This window comes from Metopolophium dirhodum, chromosome 8 (genome assembly GCF_019925205.1).
Source record: "Metopolophium dirhodum isolate CAU chromosome 8, ASM1992520v1, whole genome shotgun sequence".
NCBI classification, from domain to species: domain Eukaryota; kingdom Metazoa; phylum Arthropoda; class Insecta; order Hemiptera; family Aphididae; genus Metopolophium; species Metopolophium dirhodum.
Genome location: NC_083567.1, coordinates 29,176,054 through 29,192,287, shown reverse-complemented (window position 1 = coordinate 29,192,287; position 16,234 = coordinate 29,176,054). Strand labels below are relative to the sequence as shown.

Genomic DNA, 16,234 nt, shown 5'->3' with positions numbered 1-16,234 from the left:
TAGTATGTCTATGTCCTCGGGTTTTAGAAAAAATAATTCATCGGACAACGATTTGAGAATTAAATACTCAATTCGACATTATTTTCACGGTACATCTACGCCATCATAGCAAATATGAAATAAAATACATATAATATATTAATATATTATTAGGTATATATGAATTATTTTGAGTAATTTAATTTGCAGCAATATTCGCTTATTGAACGTTTAACTAAAACCAAATATACGTCAATCCTAAAAATACGATTTAAGAAAATTATTGATGATATGGTAACCGTGGTAACAAGAGTCGAGTCGGATGTACTCTGGGAGGTATTCCATATCCTTGTTGTACCCATACTTAGTACTTACATTATATTCTTGTATTATACTATTATGGATAGTAATTTAATGTTAAATTAAAATTAAATGTGCAAATACCACCTATACGTCAATCTAAAAAATACGATTCAAGAAAATTAATCGATGACATTGATATAACCATGGTAACCGTGGATACAAAAATCGCAACGGAATACACTCTGGGTATTCTATATCCTTGTTGTATACATATATACTTAGCAGTACTTAAAATATGTTGTTGTATTAGTATTATAGGTAGTAAATAAATCTAAGAAAAAAAATATCTATCATCGTGTTCTGTGTAGACGTGTACAGGGTCGTTCGAGAAAAAAAACTGTACTAAACTATTAACTAGGTATATGTACCTATATATGTATTGTTAATTGTTATCCGCATATGCCATGGCTAGTGCACGATTTTTCTTTATGCAAATATATGTTTTCAGACGAATATCTGCAGTATCTTTATTCTTTCTTGTGTCTATGTAAAGAAAAAATCTGGAATGAAAATGGTCATTGAAAATCGAAGGCAATCATACGCATAAAAATATACAATGCAGAATTTGTATTACCGTGGACATATTATTATATATAATAATATAATTAATAGTTGTAGTGTGATTTAACCATGAACAAAAAATAATGAAAAGTGTATGTGTGTGTGCCTAAAATGTATCTTTAAACTATATTTTTAGTAACATTCTAACCGTTGGCGAGTAAAAGGTTTTACGTTTAACCCCTCTTATTTATTAATAAACATATTACCTTCGTACAATATCATGAAAAAAATAATTAATTAAAAACAGGTTCTACATCCTAATATATTACATCTTTTAGTTTTTAATTTTGTAAAAGGTCTTATTGTCTCATCGCATATTGTGTACACAAAAATAATATAAATTTTGACAGTGACAAATTAGTGGGTCTCTAAAAGTCCAGAACCCAGCTGCGCACTTTGCGTATTGTTGTAGTTCGTTGTCACTATTATGTACAACATATATACAGGGTGATTCATTAAGCATGCCACCTCTTTTTCTTCTTCAATAGTGTAATCATTTGAAATATGATTGTTAGAATTTTGAAACATAGGTTAGGGTACCTACTTATAAACGCTGTGTTTTAAAATTCTTGAGATTTTTTTGTACTTAACTTAGTACTGTAGAGATAAAAACTTCTGTTTTTCAAATAACCAACCTCCATTTTCTACTGTAAATTATTTAGTGGATAATTTTTCTAAAAACCTGGCAATATCAAAATCAAAACTCGATTGAGCAGTATTTGAATTATTTATTTTTGTGCATTAAGGATAATGGGTTTGAAAGATAAAGGCATAAATTAATAATTAATACTAATCTATAAATATTTATAATTTATAAAAATATTCAAGTATAATAAATACTAGGTGGATCCAAAATTACATCTATTTTATATTTTTGTAAACACGTTTTTAAGTACTATTATCCTTAGTAGGTATAAGTATTTTAATAACTAAAAAACTATTAGTCCGAATTTTGAATAAGATATAAAATTATCCACTACATAATTTACAGTAAAAATAGGAGGCTCTCGTATTTTGAAAAATAGAAGTTTGTATTACCACATGATACTGCTTAAGAAGTACAAAAAAATCGCAAGAATTTGATTATACGCTCTTTAAGTAGGTAGGTATTCAAAAATTCTTAAAATCAGATTTTAAATAACTGCATTATTTGAGAAGAGAAATTTTTTTTTTTTCAGAAAAAAAATGTTACCTACGTTTTTAATTTTACTTTCTTGGAATACATTTTTATTTTCTTATTCCAAAGCACAATATTTTTCTAAGAATTATGATGTAAACAATTTGAGTACCTATCAAACAAGCATAGAAAACTGTAAGTACCAATTTAGATTTAATATGAACTGAGTGTGGTGGCACTAGAGAACCTCGTAAATGTCGGTGCACTACAAAACTAAGCGATACAAAATATTATTTTTTTTTCTTTATTATCTTAGTGTTATAAATACTTCAAGTTTTTGAAAAAAAACACATATTTTCAAAAACACATAGATTTACCCAGGAAATTACCATTTATAGAATGACCATGTAATATAAATATTATAATTTATTATATAATCCATCGTCAATCGTAATACGCGTATTTCGTATACTATTATAGTTATTATATTATTCGAACGTAACATTCACATTGTTTAGAAATTGTGTACAGTGCCTCCGAGTCTGCGGTACCTACGGTTGAAAAACCTCGAAACGAAATCGATTCTTCGAACAATTTTTATTCACCTCAGATTTCCCATCCACAAGAGTAGTGACTACTTGAAACTGCCATCGGTAAGTGGGAGAAACTATAGAATGGTTTCCTGTTCTTCCGCCGAGGCCGCAGTCGCTTGCACATATCATCACGCATTAAGTTTTCAATTATGAACCTCTCAATAGTATTGTGCACGATAGTTATTGGAATATCCCATTTAACAAGTAAGACTTAATAATTATTACATTTTAAAACTTATATTAACTAAATACTATAATATAACAATTTTTTTTCATATAATCACCGGTGGTCTATTCCTTTGTAAAATATAAAATTCGCGTAAAACTAAACGAAATCCGTTTTGTTTACACTATCGTTCGGCTATTATATGTTTTAAAAATATAATGTTTTAGTAACGTTCACTTAAATTTTCCAAAATATTTTGGTTGAGATGCCCACCCGCTGTGATAGGTTGGATAAATGACGCATGTTGTTTGCACATTTTTTCGATGATTTTTTTTAATAAGTAGGTATACGATATTTTAACACCCACTGAGCCGAGTTGGTCGTCGCACGGAATTCACTTTCACCGTGTCTTCCGCGTCGTTGGCACTTCACGGCGATTTATATAATATACAATATACTCGAACCGAAAAAACCTCCCCGGAGAGTTATACATTTGTTTTCCCCGTGTTCATTTGATTTGATTTTTTTGCTCTTCGCCCGCAGATGGACAATTCCAATGCCCCAAGAAGAACGGCCAGTACGAGGACCCGGTGCAATGCGACAAGTTCTACGAGTGCAAAGACGGCGTGGCCACGACGAAACTGTGCCCTGACGGGTTAGTGTTCGACCCGCTGAACAGGAAGATCAACAAATGCGACCAGCCGTTCAGCGTGGACTGCGGCGAAAGATCCGAACTCCGTGAGTACCCACCGCGTATACCACTGTGTCCGTTCACTCGGATGATTTTCATAAAATGATTAATATAACGTGAACTTTTAACGTGCCCGCCCGCAGAAAATCCGCAGCCCACCTACTTGTGCCCGAGGCGTAACGGGTACTTTGCGCATCCCGACGAAAAGGTGTGCAACATCTTCTACAACTGCATCGAGGGCGACGGCACGGAAATCGTGTGCCCCAACGGATTGCACTTCGACGAGTACGCGGGATCGTGCGCTTGGCCCGCCACGGCCGGCAGGTCGGGTTGCAACGAATCGGACGACAGTAAGACACTCTCACGACTTAATAATAATCGACCACGTGGTTTTGCACCCCCCCGAAACCCGGATCCGGGTGGCGGTGGCTGTGGTGGCGTGTAAATCGTAATACAATTCGTGTCCTTTTCGTGCGTATTATAGTGAAATTGAAAGACGGCTTCACGTGCCCCAAAGATAAGGCCTTCAACAGCCGGGGCCAGAACGTAGCGCACCCCGTGTTCGCGCACCCGGACGACTGCCAGAAGTTCTACGTGTGCCTCAACGGCATCACCCCCCGGGAACAGGGCTGTTCCACCGGCGAAGTGTTCAACGAGGAGTCGCAAAAGTGTGACCAACCCGAGAACGTGGCTGGATGGTGAGTGTATTATATTATTATAAACAAACTATATCTCCATTTTTTACATTATATTAATCTATCACGGGTCACATAGATATTATAGTAGGTATAATGATAAAGTTATAATCGAAACGGTCTGTTTTTGTGTCATCACATCTACGTAATGGCGCGTTTCGGCGTTTGGTTTTCGTATTGTTATTATAACTATAATATACGTATAACGGTATGTAGGTACATAGTAATAAAATCGTATTGTTTTTTTTTCCAGCGAGAATTGGTACAAAGACGATCCACAAGTGCAACAGCAGCAACAGAACAAGAACAAAAAACAATAGTAGTTTCGCATTGTTTTCTTGAACATAATATAATTCATATTAAATGTATACTTTAAGTTACTATATATATATATTATATGTGTGTGTGTGTGTGTGTGTGTATAGTTTTATACCAAGTCAAATTTAAAATCATTATTGTTACGAATTTATATATATATACATAATACATACTATGATGTAATACTAAATAAAATTTAACTTTATTACAATTACTTTTGTTGCATTGTTTTTTTTTTTTTATTAGGTATTATTCCAGAAACAATCTCTTGGAAAATCTAACACCTATTGTAAGCTATTCATTAATTTATTCTTCAACCTCGGAGTATAATAATATAATGTTGTAGTAATTTAGTTACGAAAATTGGCTAAAATAAGTAGGTATGAATATATTATAATATAAGTCAAACTGTTAAATTAAATTCTCAGTATAAAACATATACGTATCAATTGTATTAAAATTATATTGATACCTATAATTTCAAAATATTGGACATACACAGGTATAAATTGTATATGAACAAATAAAACATAAAAGAATATAATACCATTAAAGAAAGAAAATAAGTTTAATTGTAAACCACAATGTTGCAATTGTATGTACCTACCTATACACAACTATCTTTAATCGTGAATAATAATATTTACAATACCTAATAACAACGCATAATCATAACGAAGGTATACAGAATTATTATATGTTATTATATATTACACCAATATAAAAATTATAATATTAACATATTATAATTTAGTTAGAATAAGTGTTCTTACAACCTAAAAAAGGTGAAAGTCACATTTTAAACTTTCATAGACTCAACTTATACAAACGCTACAAAATAAAAGTGTACAGGTACCTATAGCCAAATAAGTAAACGTAGGTACTTACGTGTTGAATATTTTTTTCTAATTAGATAATTTATTTTAGTAATGTATCAGACCTGTTTTAATGTCTTTGTTTTGATATAGTTAAAAATTATGTAATTATTAGTTATACTAATGCTCAAATTAAACGCCTCCAGTCCAGTTTCTACTATATAGCTTTCACCAAATTCAAGTGTTGCACTGGTTTGATGACGCAACTATATAAAGGTGTCTTGATTTTAATACGATGTGAAAACTTGTTTAATCCACACAATTTTCCATTAGTCATACCTCGTACACGTGTTATTAGCTATTATAAAAAAATTGAGGGATAAATATTTTACATGTATTTTTTTTTCGTAAATCAATTCGAAAACATTAACTATGTATACACAATAATATAGCCGGTAAACGCACATAATATTACATACATATATATTGTGTCTCGGGATAATACGTTCAAACAACAACGACATTGCCAGACGTCGTTATTATCTGCTTAAAATTCTCGTAATAACCACTAGACATTTATACGTCAATTAAAATTCTGGGTGATAGTCGTTTATCGTCAAAGACAACCCGTAAATATAAATTACTCGTTAATAGTTTTTATCAAATTGAATATTCGTTTAATTTTATTTTACTGTATAGGCGGACATAAAAATCGTTGGACGTCGTAATACAGGTAGTTTTAAATTACGATATTATTATGTATATACAGCCGTTGGGCTAATACAAATATGTTAAAGGTCACTTTCGATGTTTTTGGTTACGCCCGTGTTACCTATATGCCCGTAAACGGCGTGTAAAACGCATTGTCAGGAAATCGAATATAAGTCTACCCAGCGGCCATCCAGCGTGTGCGCATTATACAGGGTGTCTATAATCGCGTGTTTTTTCTAATGACTAACTTTGTGAAACATAATAATATATTATACGGTCTTAGATTATTATTGGGTATACCTACTGCAGTGCTAGAGAGCCAAGCGGCTGCTGTTATATGGTCCACGGTCACTCACGGATTTCTTATAAACATCTGAATAGTGATGGCCGACAATAATATTTACATAATAATATCAGACCTATTATATTATTATGGAGATGAAGTTCTCGTAAATGTTTTAAAAATTCGAATATTATACTAACGATTTCCACAGAGTGTTCAAACAGCCGGATATACGAGTCTTAAAGCTTATAGGCAGGAGGCGGCCGGTAAAGCCTATGCGAGTATACACATATATATAGTCGATACAGGTGCACTATAATACGCATAACTACACTCGTCGAAGAATCGTTCGAAGCATAGGTTGTGGAGTCACCGTATTTCGTCACGTATCTCCATTGTGCGTCCATATATTATTTTATTATTATTATTATTAATATTATAACGAGCGCATAGTGCAGTTCTCACACGGGCCCCATTGAAAATCATCACGTGCGTGCATTATAATATTATTATTATGTTGTAGCGAATAGGAGTTCAAAAACCTTTTGTCCGCAAGTCGCCGGCACCACTACAACAGAGGTCGCGACAAGTCGCACGCGGGGGCTCCGACTAGTTTTTCGTCTTCCGTCCGCGACGAGTATACCTATAGCTGGCTATAATACGTGCCCGAAGACCAGGTCCATTCGTAATCCGCTCGCCTTTTACCAACCATGGTTCTGCACGCTCCGACCGCTACCGCCGCTGCGCTTGTTCTGTTCGTGGGTAAGTACCTATATGGGGTTTTATATAATATATAGGTATATAATTATTTATAACTGATAAAATATAAAGATACCAACTGATATACCGCGGTATACCGTACGAACGGTGGTGTCGTCGAAATTTAATGCAGGTCAAATAATATAATATATTATACTGTCAAAACTAATGGTTTATATAATACGAGCTTACAAAAAAAAAAAATTTTTTTTTAATTATTAAAAATGATTTTATACAATCCAGTCTAGTAACGTAAAATTCTGATAACCACCTGTGTATGTGTGTATTCATTACTATAATCGGGGTGTACATCGTTACATTAATAATATCACGTAGGTATACTGCAACTGCGCATACCTATACCTAAACTATAAATTATATATTATACATACTATTATATACGTACACGCGATACTCATCATCTATTTTATATATTTTATATCGTCAGTACGTGCATAAAGATATTCTCGAAACGCATTTTTCTGCTTAGTCCCATCATATATATCATCGTAAATTCGTATTAATTGCCTGTACTAGACATTCAACACCCCTGTATAATACGTGGGCATTTCTATAGCTGTTAAATTAACGCCTCTTTTCCAGAAGCAGATTTAGACAGAATTTTTCAGAGTTGGGAACATTTTTATTATTTTTTTTTTTTATCTGATACTGGCCTAGTTCTATTATTGCTTTCCCGGTGACTATAGGTAATTAATTACAATGTCTACAACAATATTACAACACAATAAAAATGAATAACAGTGTAATTACTTCATGAAAAATTTGCTCACCATGTAGAGTTATTAAAATATTATGTGAGCAACTTCCGCATAAATTCGTGTCTGTCCGAGATGATGACGAATTATTATACTTTTAATCGATTTCTGACGTTATACTCAGTCGATATAATATACCAGTCAAGAAATTATTTTTAGCGTCCGCCTCCCCCCTCTATTCTACATTATTATACAATAATAAAATGTAATGTGTAGGCCTTGCGCTCGGACAACAACAGAACAACCGTGAATTCCAATGTCCCCAGAAACCAGGGTTCTACGCCGATCAGATACAATGCGATCTGTACTACCACTGCTCCGTGGACGGCGAACTAACGGAAAAACTCTGCCCCGATGGACTGCTGTTCGACGACTCCAGTCCGAGTCACGAGAAATGCGATACGTCCGTAAACGTGGACTGCGGCCAGAGGACCGTTCAGCGTAAGTGTTTATCGCATTAGCATATATGAATATGTACAATATGTATGCATACGGTCGTCAATATATACATAAATGATAATATTATGGTATTCTATTATTATTATTATTATTATTGTGAGTTATAACCGTGTGCAACTTCGTTCGGCGCGTGTGTTTGACCGTTCGGTTATATTACGAACCGATCGATATCGCATAACAACATAATATAATATGCAGACTTGAGCGTGAAAACGTGTCAAAAAGTGTCAGTGGGCGAACTCGTGAGCTGCCCTGCCCATAATTAATGTAGAACTGCGATCTTTTTTTTTTTTTTTCAAAAAGGCTGATATATTATAGTGTACCTATAGTAGTGCTACAGTGCTAGCATTATTATTATTGTTATTATTTACTTATGTCGTTGTTAATCCCTGCACAGAGGAACCGAAACCGTCTAAAGGCTGTCCTCGGGCCAACGGCTACTACAGGCATTGGGACGAGGGTGTCTGCGACAAGTTCGTCAATTGCGTGGACGGCAACGCCAACGAGATGCCGTGTCCACCCGGTCTAATATACGACGATTCCACAAGTTCTTGCGCCTGGGCGACGGACAGCAAGCGGCAATGCACTACGACCAAAAAAGGTACCTATACGATAATTATATATCAAGCGTATACAACATATTGTATTATATAACAATACATTGAAATGTATGCGTCGTGTTGATGTCACGTGGTTTGTCATATCAATAGCCGAGAATTAAATGCTCTGAACACCAACCGAATATGTATGCTGACATAGTGATAATATGCCTTTAAAAATTATCCAAATATTTGCTTTAAATATAATATATAATTAAGGCCCGGATTCATATGCATTAGCATGTTTTTTCTGAACAGTTCAAAAAATAGCTAGGTAAGCTAGAAGTTTGATTTGTAATCAATAGATCCGAAATATAAAGTTTTATTTTGCATATTTTTGCATATTTTGTCCTTTTTTGACATGTACTGCATATTTCTGTATTTTACGTTTTTTGATTACATCTATACGGTTTTTAAATGCATAATATGTAATATTTTGCTTTTTTTAATTAAAATTACGTATTTATAGTTATATGAACTATAGTCCATGTAATTTGACGAAGTCGTTTTCTTATATTATCTGAAGCCTATCGGGACAAGTATAATTTGTTATTGAGTAGGTTTAGTGAATCATACATTAGTCGTGTTTGTCGTGATCCGAGTGCGCGTAAAATTCATTCGATTTTATTTATATTTAATGAATCCCGAAAATCAGTACAACTACATTTAGTAGGCAAAAAATAAATCAAAAAAATATAGTATCATTTTATGTTATAACATAATACAAAAAATAATGAAAATAAAAGATTTCTTTGCATATTTTTTATTTTGTAGGGTATATTTCTATAAAATATGAAAATAAACGTATATTTTATAGTACATTTTTCTGAGGTTTTTAGAGCATATAAATCCGGGCCCTATGTGTAATGAACAAATTATGATGCTGCAATACCTGCTATCTTGAAATGTATTTTAAACCAAGTTTAGTAAAAAAATGATACACTTTAAACATAGGTTTTTCGAAATATTTCCCTGGATAGCGTGTATAATTTTTCTTCAATCCGAAAACTTAAAATATAGGCATTGCTTGGTTCGCGATAAAAGAACCATCCTATACAATTACGGGATACCGTCTTTATGTTGACTGCGACGTAATGTAAATATTAACTCGCCTCGCAATTTTCAGACGGACAAACAGTTAGGTTTATATTATATAAATAGTGTAAATATTTGCGACGCACGTATTCACACCACGCGAATGTTATATACTTACAAGTTACTATATTATACTCGTAAATCTCAAAACGCTACACAGCCAAGCATTATATACGTATATTATTGTTTCGTAGAGGCTTTGAAATTGTATTTTACGTGACAAGCATATACCACGCTAATAATAGATGAAATTTGTTAAGTATTTTTTAAACTTCGATACACATATATATATAAATGATATGTACTTTTGTATTGCATACTTATATTGTTTTACTTGGGTTGCTATATTATAGCGTGTAATATTGACGTTTAGTTTGCAGATACGGATTCCGCGAGTATAGTAGGTAGTGTTACAATTCAGGGGTTGTCGTCGTGTTTGAAATCATAGTTATATAGAGTACTGCTATAGGCTATATTATATTAAGACGTAGGCTCGTGTATACTGAGAAATAGAAAGTCATCAGTACAACTAATATAAGTACAAACACTAAACAGTATACATCATAAGTACCTATATAGCCATATGCTATGCGCAACTTTGAGGCTGGAGCCTACCCTCCCTCCACCAGAATTGTTTAAAGTCCACTCAATTATTTTTGAGTAAGCATGTACGTATACCACCTACATTTTTAAAAATACCTACTTATAGTACTTATACTATGTTAAATATAATTCAACACAAACAAGTGACTGTCCCCATACCTTATTATGGTGTCGGAAAATATCAGGACCCACCCCCCCCCCCCCCATATGACGGTTACATAATATTATTGTTATAATATGGAATAGGTTAACTACAAATCATTTGCTTTTCAATAATCTCAAACTAGTGAGTACTGTAAAAGTCTATTGTTGGGCATAGGATCAACAGTGTAGTTGTATATAACACGTATTTTTCGTATGCATTATGATAATATTATATCTCCAAACCTCCACGGTGTCATTATCATCGAGCATCGCAGTTCAAATTACGTAGTTATAAAGATTGTTGACGGCATAATGATTTAATCTCGAAACGAATTAGACATTCCGAAAACGATGTATCGACGACTATACGCATGTTATAGGTGTTGTGCCGTATAGGTTTCGTGCGGATCATACTGATCTTATATGCCGTACAGGTAGAATAATAATTGGATACAAATAAAAATATTAAATATTATAACACAATGCGAACTGCAGACAGGCCCATGTCTATTACAGCACACTCGCGTAGTGGTATTTTACATATTTTGGAACGTATACTGTGGTTGTCCGTGGTTTATCTCGAATAAATGATACAATACTGTCGTCTGTGTTAAAAAATATTGTGGTGTCAAATTTTATAATAATTATTTTTCTTTCTACAAAACGAGAAAATATAAGATCTATAATGTCTCCGTTACCAGTTCAAATAATAATGTGAGCATTTTTCTAGAAATACTAGAAAGACACGGTTTTAAAATAATTAGACCAGGAATAATTTCTACGATAAATTCATAATTCGTAATTATCACCTATATATACTTTCGATGAGCAGATAAAAAAATATTTAAAGACATAATCGGTGGCGCTTTTAGGTTCAAAAGCGTCAAACAAACATGTATAACGAATACCTTATCGCTATACCGTAACACAGAATAATATAGGTAGGTAGGTATAACATATTATTACTGCGCCGGTGTAATAAGATATTGTTTTGCCTATGCCGTATGTGGAAATAATCTATACTAATATATAAAGTTGTAGAGTTTTTTCGAACGCGCTTATCTCAGGATCTACTGGTCCGAATTGAAAAATTATTTTTGTGTTAGATAGTCCATTCATCGAGGAAGGCTTTAGGCTATATTACAACACCACGCTCCGACAAATTAATAGAAGCCTGGGGAAGTGCTCAAACAGGGATTTCGAGATTTACGGTGGAAATATTTGTTTATATAAATATGGTCGCTATTGGTTAAAGAAGAAATAATTAATAGATACAGTATTTATTTATTATTGGTTGCCATTGGTCAATCGGGCAGGTCAGGTACAAGCATGCATCAAATCGAATTTTCGCACATTGCCTACCAGGGTGGCTGATATGCACACTTACTGCAGTGAGTTACGCCAAAAAGGAGTTGAACAATCACAATATTTATTAAGAGTTGTCATTTTTTACGGGCAACGAAGTGCGCAAGAGCAGCTAGTCTTATATTTATATATAGATAATAATAATAATCATAATATTTTTTTTTAATCAATAGCAACCATTTAAATAAACAAAAAACAAAATAAAATAAATGTATTTTAATTACACAATCACGCATTTTCTATGTACGACTTTGACGATCAAATACTTCACGACAAAGCCGTAATGCAACTAACATTCAATTATATATATATAAATGAATGTTTGTGTGACGATAGGCTAATATTAAAAGGGTTAATTTTGCGTTTACAATTTAAAAGGGTTATTGTCTAGGAAAGGGTTGGGAAAGGGTTCATTTTTAAAAGGCTTTAAAGAAACATTTCAAAAAGGGTTATTTAAAAAAAGGATTTAAAAATAGTTTTTAACGGGTTAATTTTTTTTTATCAAAGTTACACCAAGTAAAAACGACAAACTTGGTAACGAAGTGCACGGGATCAGTTAGTAATTTATATTGACACACTATACGAAATATTTTTATATTTTTTACGAATAGTCTACACATATATTTTTGTGTTTTATAAGTCCATACCTTTTGTTCTATTATATATGACTAATTATATGCGTCGCAGAAATAACCACTAACCTAACCTCGTCTCGTGGACCGCAAAAATTTGCCATTTTCGTTTACATATTATGATTGTGTTTTTTTTTTTTTGCAGACGCTCTCACGGACGGTTTCTCATGCCCAGACGGTGACGTGGTCGGTCCCAATGGCAGAATCTTACCCCATCCGACATTCGCCCACCCCGACGATTGTCAAAAGTTCTACATCTGCCGGAACGGCGTCATCCCGCAATACGGTAGCTGCTCCGCGGGTTCCGTGTACAACGACGTGTCGTTCAAGTGCGACGAACCGGAAAACGTACCAGGATGGTGAGTAATGATGATGCGGTGATGATGATGATGATGATGGTGGTGGTAAACTACTATGTATAGGACAGTTATCACGCGACAGGAGACGAATCACTTTACCGCGATTTTTTTTTTTGATTCAACCAATTCTTATGTATCTGGTATCAGTAATCGCATGCAATGAATCTTCTTCGACCCACATACATTCCTGCTCGACAACTATTATAAAATATATAATCCTCTACTAGCCCCTATAGATCAAACTTTAAACCCAAACAAATATATTTGAATACTTCAACTTTTAAAATACCAACGATAATATTATTATTAACTTGAAATAAATTGGATATTTGAGATTTTTAGGAAACCAAAAACGGCAAAATATGATATTACATTAAATTGTTTTCCTTGATAGTTGATAACTGATGATGTAAATCAATTGAAACTTCAATACTCGTGGCTATAATACAGTATAATTATTACTATTTTTAATCACGTTTCAAAAAATATTGATTAATTAAAAATAAGACACACCCGCAATGAGAACGTGCGGATGGATAGTGAAACTTAAATATATCAATATTATCGAATATTAGGTTTGTAAATTTCTACTGGAATAAAGTAAAATGTTCAATTGAAATTAATTTATTATTTTTATTACACAAACATTATTATTTATTACCATATTAATATATTATAAACCATATAGTGTCATGACGGATGATAATCTTTTTTTTTCGTACTATTTGTAAAAAAGTTTCACTTCAAAAAAATGTTGACCCCCTTTTCAAAATTCATATAACAAATGTCAGTAACCAATTAAAATAAAATTGATGTAAGCAAATAAAATCATGTATAAATAGGTAATGAGTATACTAACCTATTAGGTACTATGCGAGTACTACATACTATACTAATATTTTTCTTACCCTTTCAACAGATTTAAGAGTTAGGATAATCTATGATCTATAAGATATATTATTTAGACCAAAGATATGGTCAAAAATGTTTTAATAATAATATTGCCTATACTAAATTTTTATTTTTTTACTTCTCAAATGTTTAATATTTTTTCTTGGTATTTTACCCATATTTGTATTAATTTGTAAAATTATAATAATTTATATTTTGAATGGCAATCTAACTTCAAGCTAGATACCTAATTCTAAGTCTGTTAAAATGGAAAGGAAAATGTTAGTATGTTGTGTAGTACTCACCAACAAAATATTAAGAGCCCAAATAGTGTTATATCTAAAATAATTTGGGACCTTAAAAGTGTGTAGTACCTGAAAAAACAGGGACCCAACTAGTTAAATACCTAAAATAATCCCGGACCGAACTAGTAGAGCAATTTTAAATTTGGAACCGAAATCCAATATAGCCCCCAAAATTTTGTATGGTACAATTGTTATTTTCGACTAATGCATTTAAACCATTTTTTTCTTTGCTGCTATCGCCTATTAAATAATGATCATACTAATTCAACACTCAACAAACATCTAATTTGTTCGTGACTTATCACTTTCTGATAATAGATGATAACTGCAAAACGCAATACTGGCTATAGTCTGTTATATGTTATTATGCATAATATATTATCCTATTGTCTATGTGGCGTTTTATATTTAAATATCTATATCCGATGAGCCTGTGGTGGGTGCCACCTGAAATCACAGTGGTTCATATGCATACCCTATTACCCTGCATCCACGTGGACACATCTATGCCAATCAGACACGTCACTGTCATACACATAATGGTTTTAAAATCACAGCATACCAAATATAGTAAAAAATATTTACTTGTTCACGGCTAGAGTGGCAAAACGTAAAAAAAAAATACTTACACTTAAACACATAAATAAGGGAATGAAATTTTTATTTTAATTCAGAGCTTTGAATATCCCGGACCACGAGAGTATAATATGGTTACTTAGTTTAGCCAATCACAGGTTATTGCAGTCTGTATCAAATATTTATATATCAGTCCACAACTTCCACCGTACAATAGTTATTTAAAGAGCTATTATTATTTATTTTTATATTTTAATCAGGCACTATAGTCAAAAGTAATCTCAATTACTCCCATCTCCATGATGAGCATAAAAATAATTACAAACAGACATTTTCCAAACAGCGCTGTTTTATTTTTTTTATTAGACTCTGTTAAAGAAATCATGAAAAATGTATTCAAACAAAATTGTAAAGTATGGACAACGCGGTGCTTTTATTCGAATCGTAAAAAAAAAATGTTCAACCAGAGAAAATATTTCTCGCCTTTCTCGCCTCCTACTTCACCAGACATCAAAAAACGTCTACTCGATCGATTCCTGTTCTGCATCTCCTGTCATATCTCTTATGATTAATTTCACTGTAAGCGATATGAATAGCTTTCACGATTCAAGCTTTTATAACCATTCGTTACTCTTTCCATATTACGTTGTCAAATGTGTTGTACGAATAATTTATTATTTATTAACGAGATATAATATTATAAATCAATATTTCCTGTACATAAAAAAAATTAAGAAAAAGTAAAGCTAAATTATATAAAATCGGTTAGTTAATAGTTTCTATAGAATACTATGATCTGTATATATAATAATTCTAAAATATAATAGGTATGTACATTAAACTTAAACAACATAATTAAAGTTTATTTGTCAAAATTCCCGTAAAAAAATGCTTTTACCCGATTCGTTATTATCTTTCTTGTTACGAATACAAGTTTTTCTGTGAGCGAAAAAGTTTCAACGAAACCATGTGAAGTGATTGTGTGACAAAATTAGCATATATAAGAGAGAGGCCAACAATTTACATTTTGTATTAGGTGTAAATATAATAAATAAAGAAAAAATTAACATTTTTTTAAATAATATTAATTATATTTACTTTTTATTACTTTTCAGCGAAAATTACTACGAAAACGAGGACGAGAAGAAGGGCGGAAAAAATTAAAATCTCATTTGTATAATCTATATAGTGTAATTATTTTATATTTAAATGTAAAATAAATATTTTTGTTGTTTTAAAAAGCAATCACAATGTACATTATTACTTCGAATAGTAATAGTTATTTAATTGCATCCTAAAACGTGGCCAACAATGAACAACACTTTAAGTTAGTTTAAAATAAATCCTTGAAATACTAATATGATAAGTGAAAGCTTATA

General features: G+C 32.4%; 2 protein-coding genes across 2 annotated transcripts; both read left to right on the top strand.

Annotated features, from left to right (window-relative positions):
- Window positions 1-2,657: 2,657 nt before the first annotated feature.
- LOC132949967 (protein obstructor-E-like) lies at window positions 2,658-4,697 on the top strand. Its single transcript, XM_061021106.1, has 5 exons — window positions 2,658-2,817; window positions 3,323-3,517; window positions 3,614-3,820; window positions 3,955-4,168; window positions 4,419-4,697. The coding sequence occupies exons 1-5, from the start codon at window positions 2,763-2,765 to the stop codon at window positions 4,483-4,485; spliced, it is 738 nt and encodes a 245-aa protein (XP_060877089.1). The 5' UTR covers window positions 2,658-2,762; the 3' UTR covers window positions 4,486-4,697.
- A 1,858-nt stretch (window positions 4,698-6,555) lies between these two features.
- LOC132949966 (protein obstructor-E-like) lies at window positions 6,556-16,100 on the top strand. Its single transcript, XM_061021105.1, has 6 exons — window positions 6,556-6,689; window positions 6,816-7,054; window positions 8,044-8,268; window positions 8,684-8,887; window positions 12,870-13,083; window positions 15,971-16,100. The coding sequence occupies exons 2-6, from the start codon at window positions 7,003-7,005 to the stop codon at window positions 16,017-16,019; spliced, it is 744 nt and encodes a 247-aa protein (XP_060877088.1). The 5' UTR covers window positions 6,556-6,689; window positions 6,816-7,002; the 3' UTR covers window positions 16,020-16,100.
- Window positions 16,101-16,234: the final 134 nt, after the last annotated feature.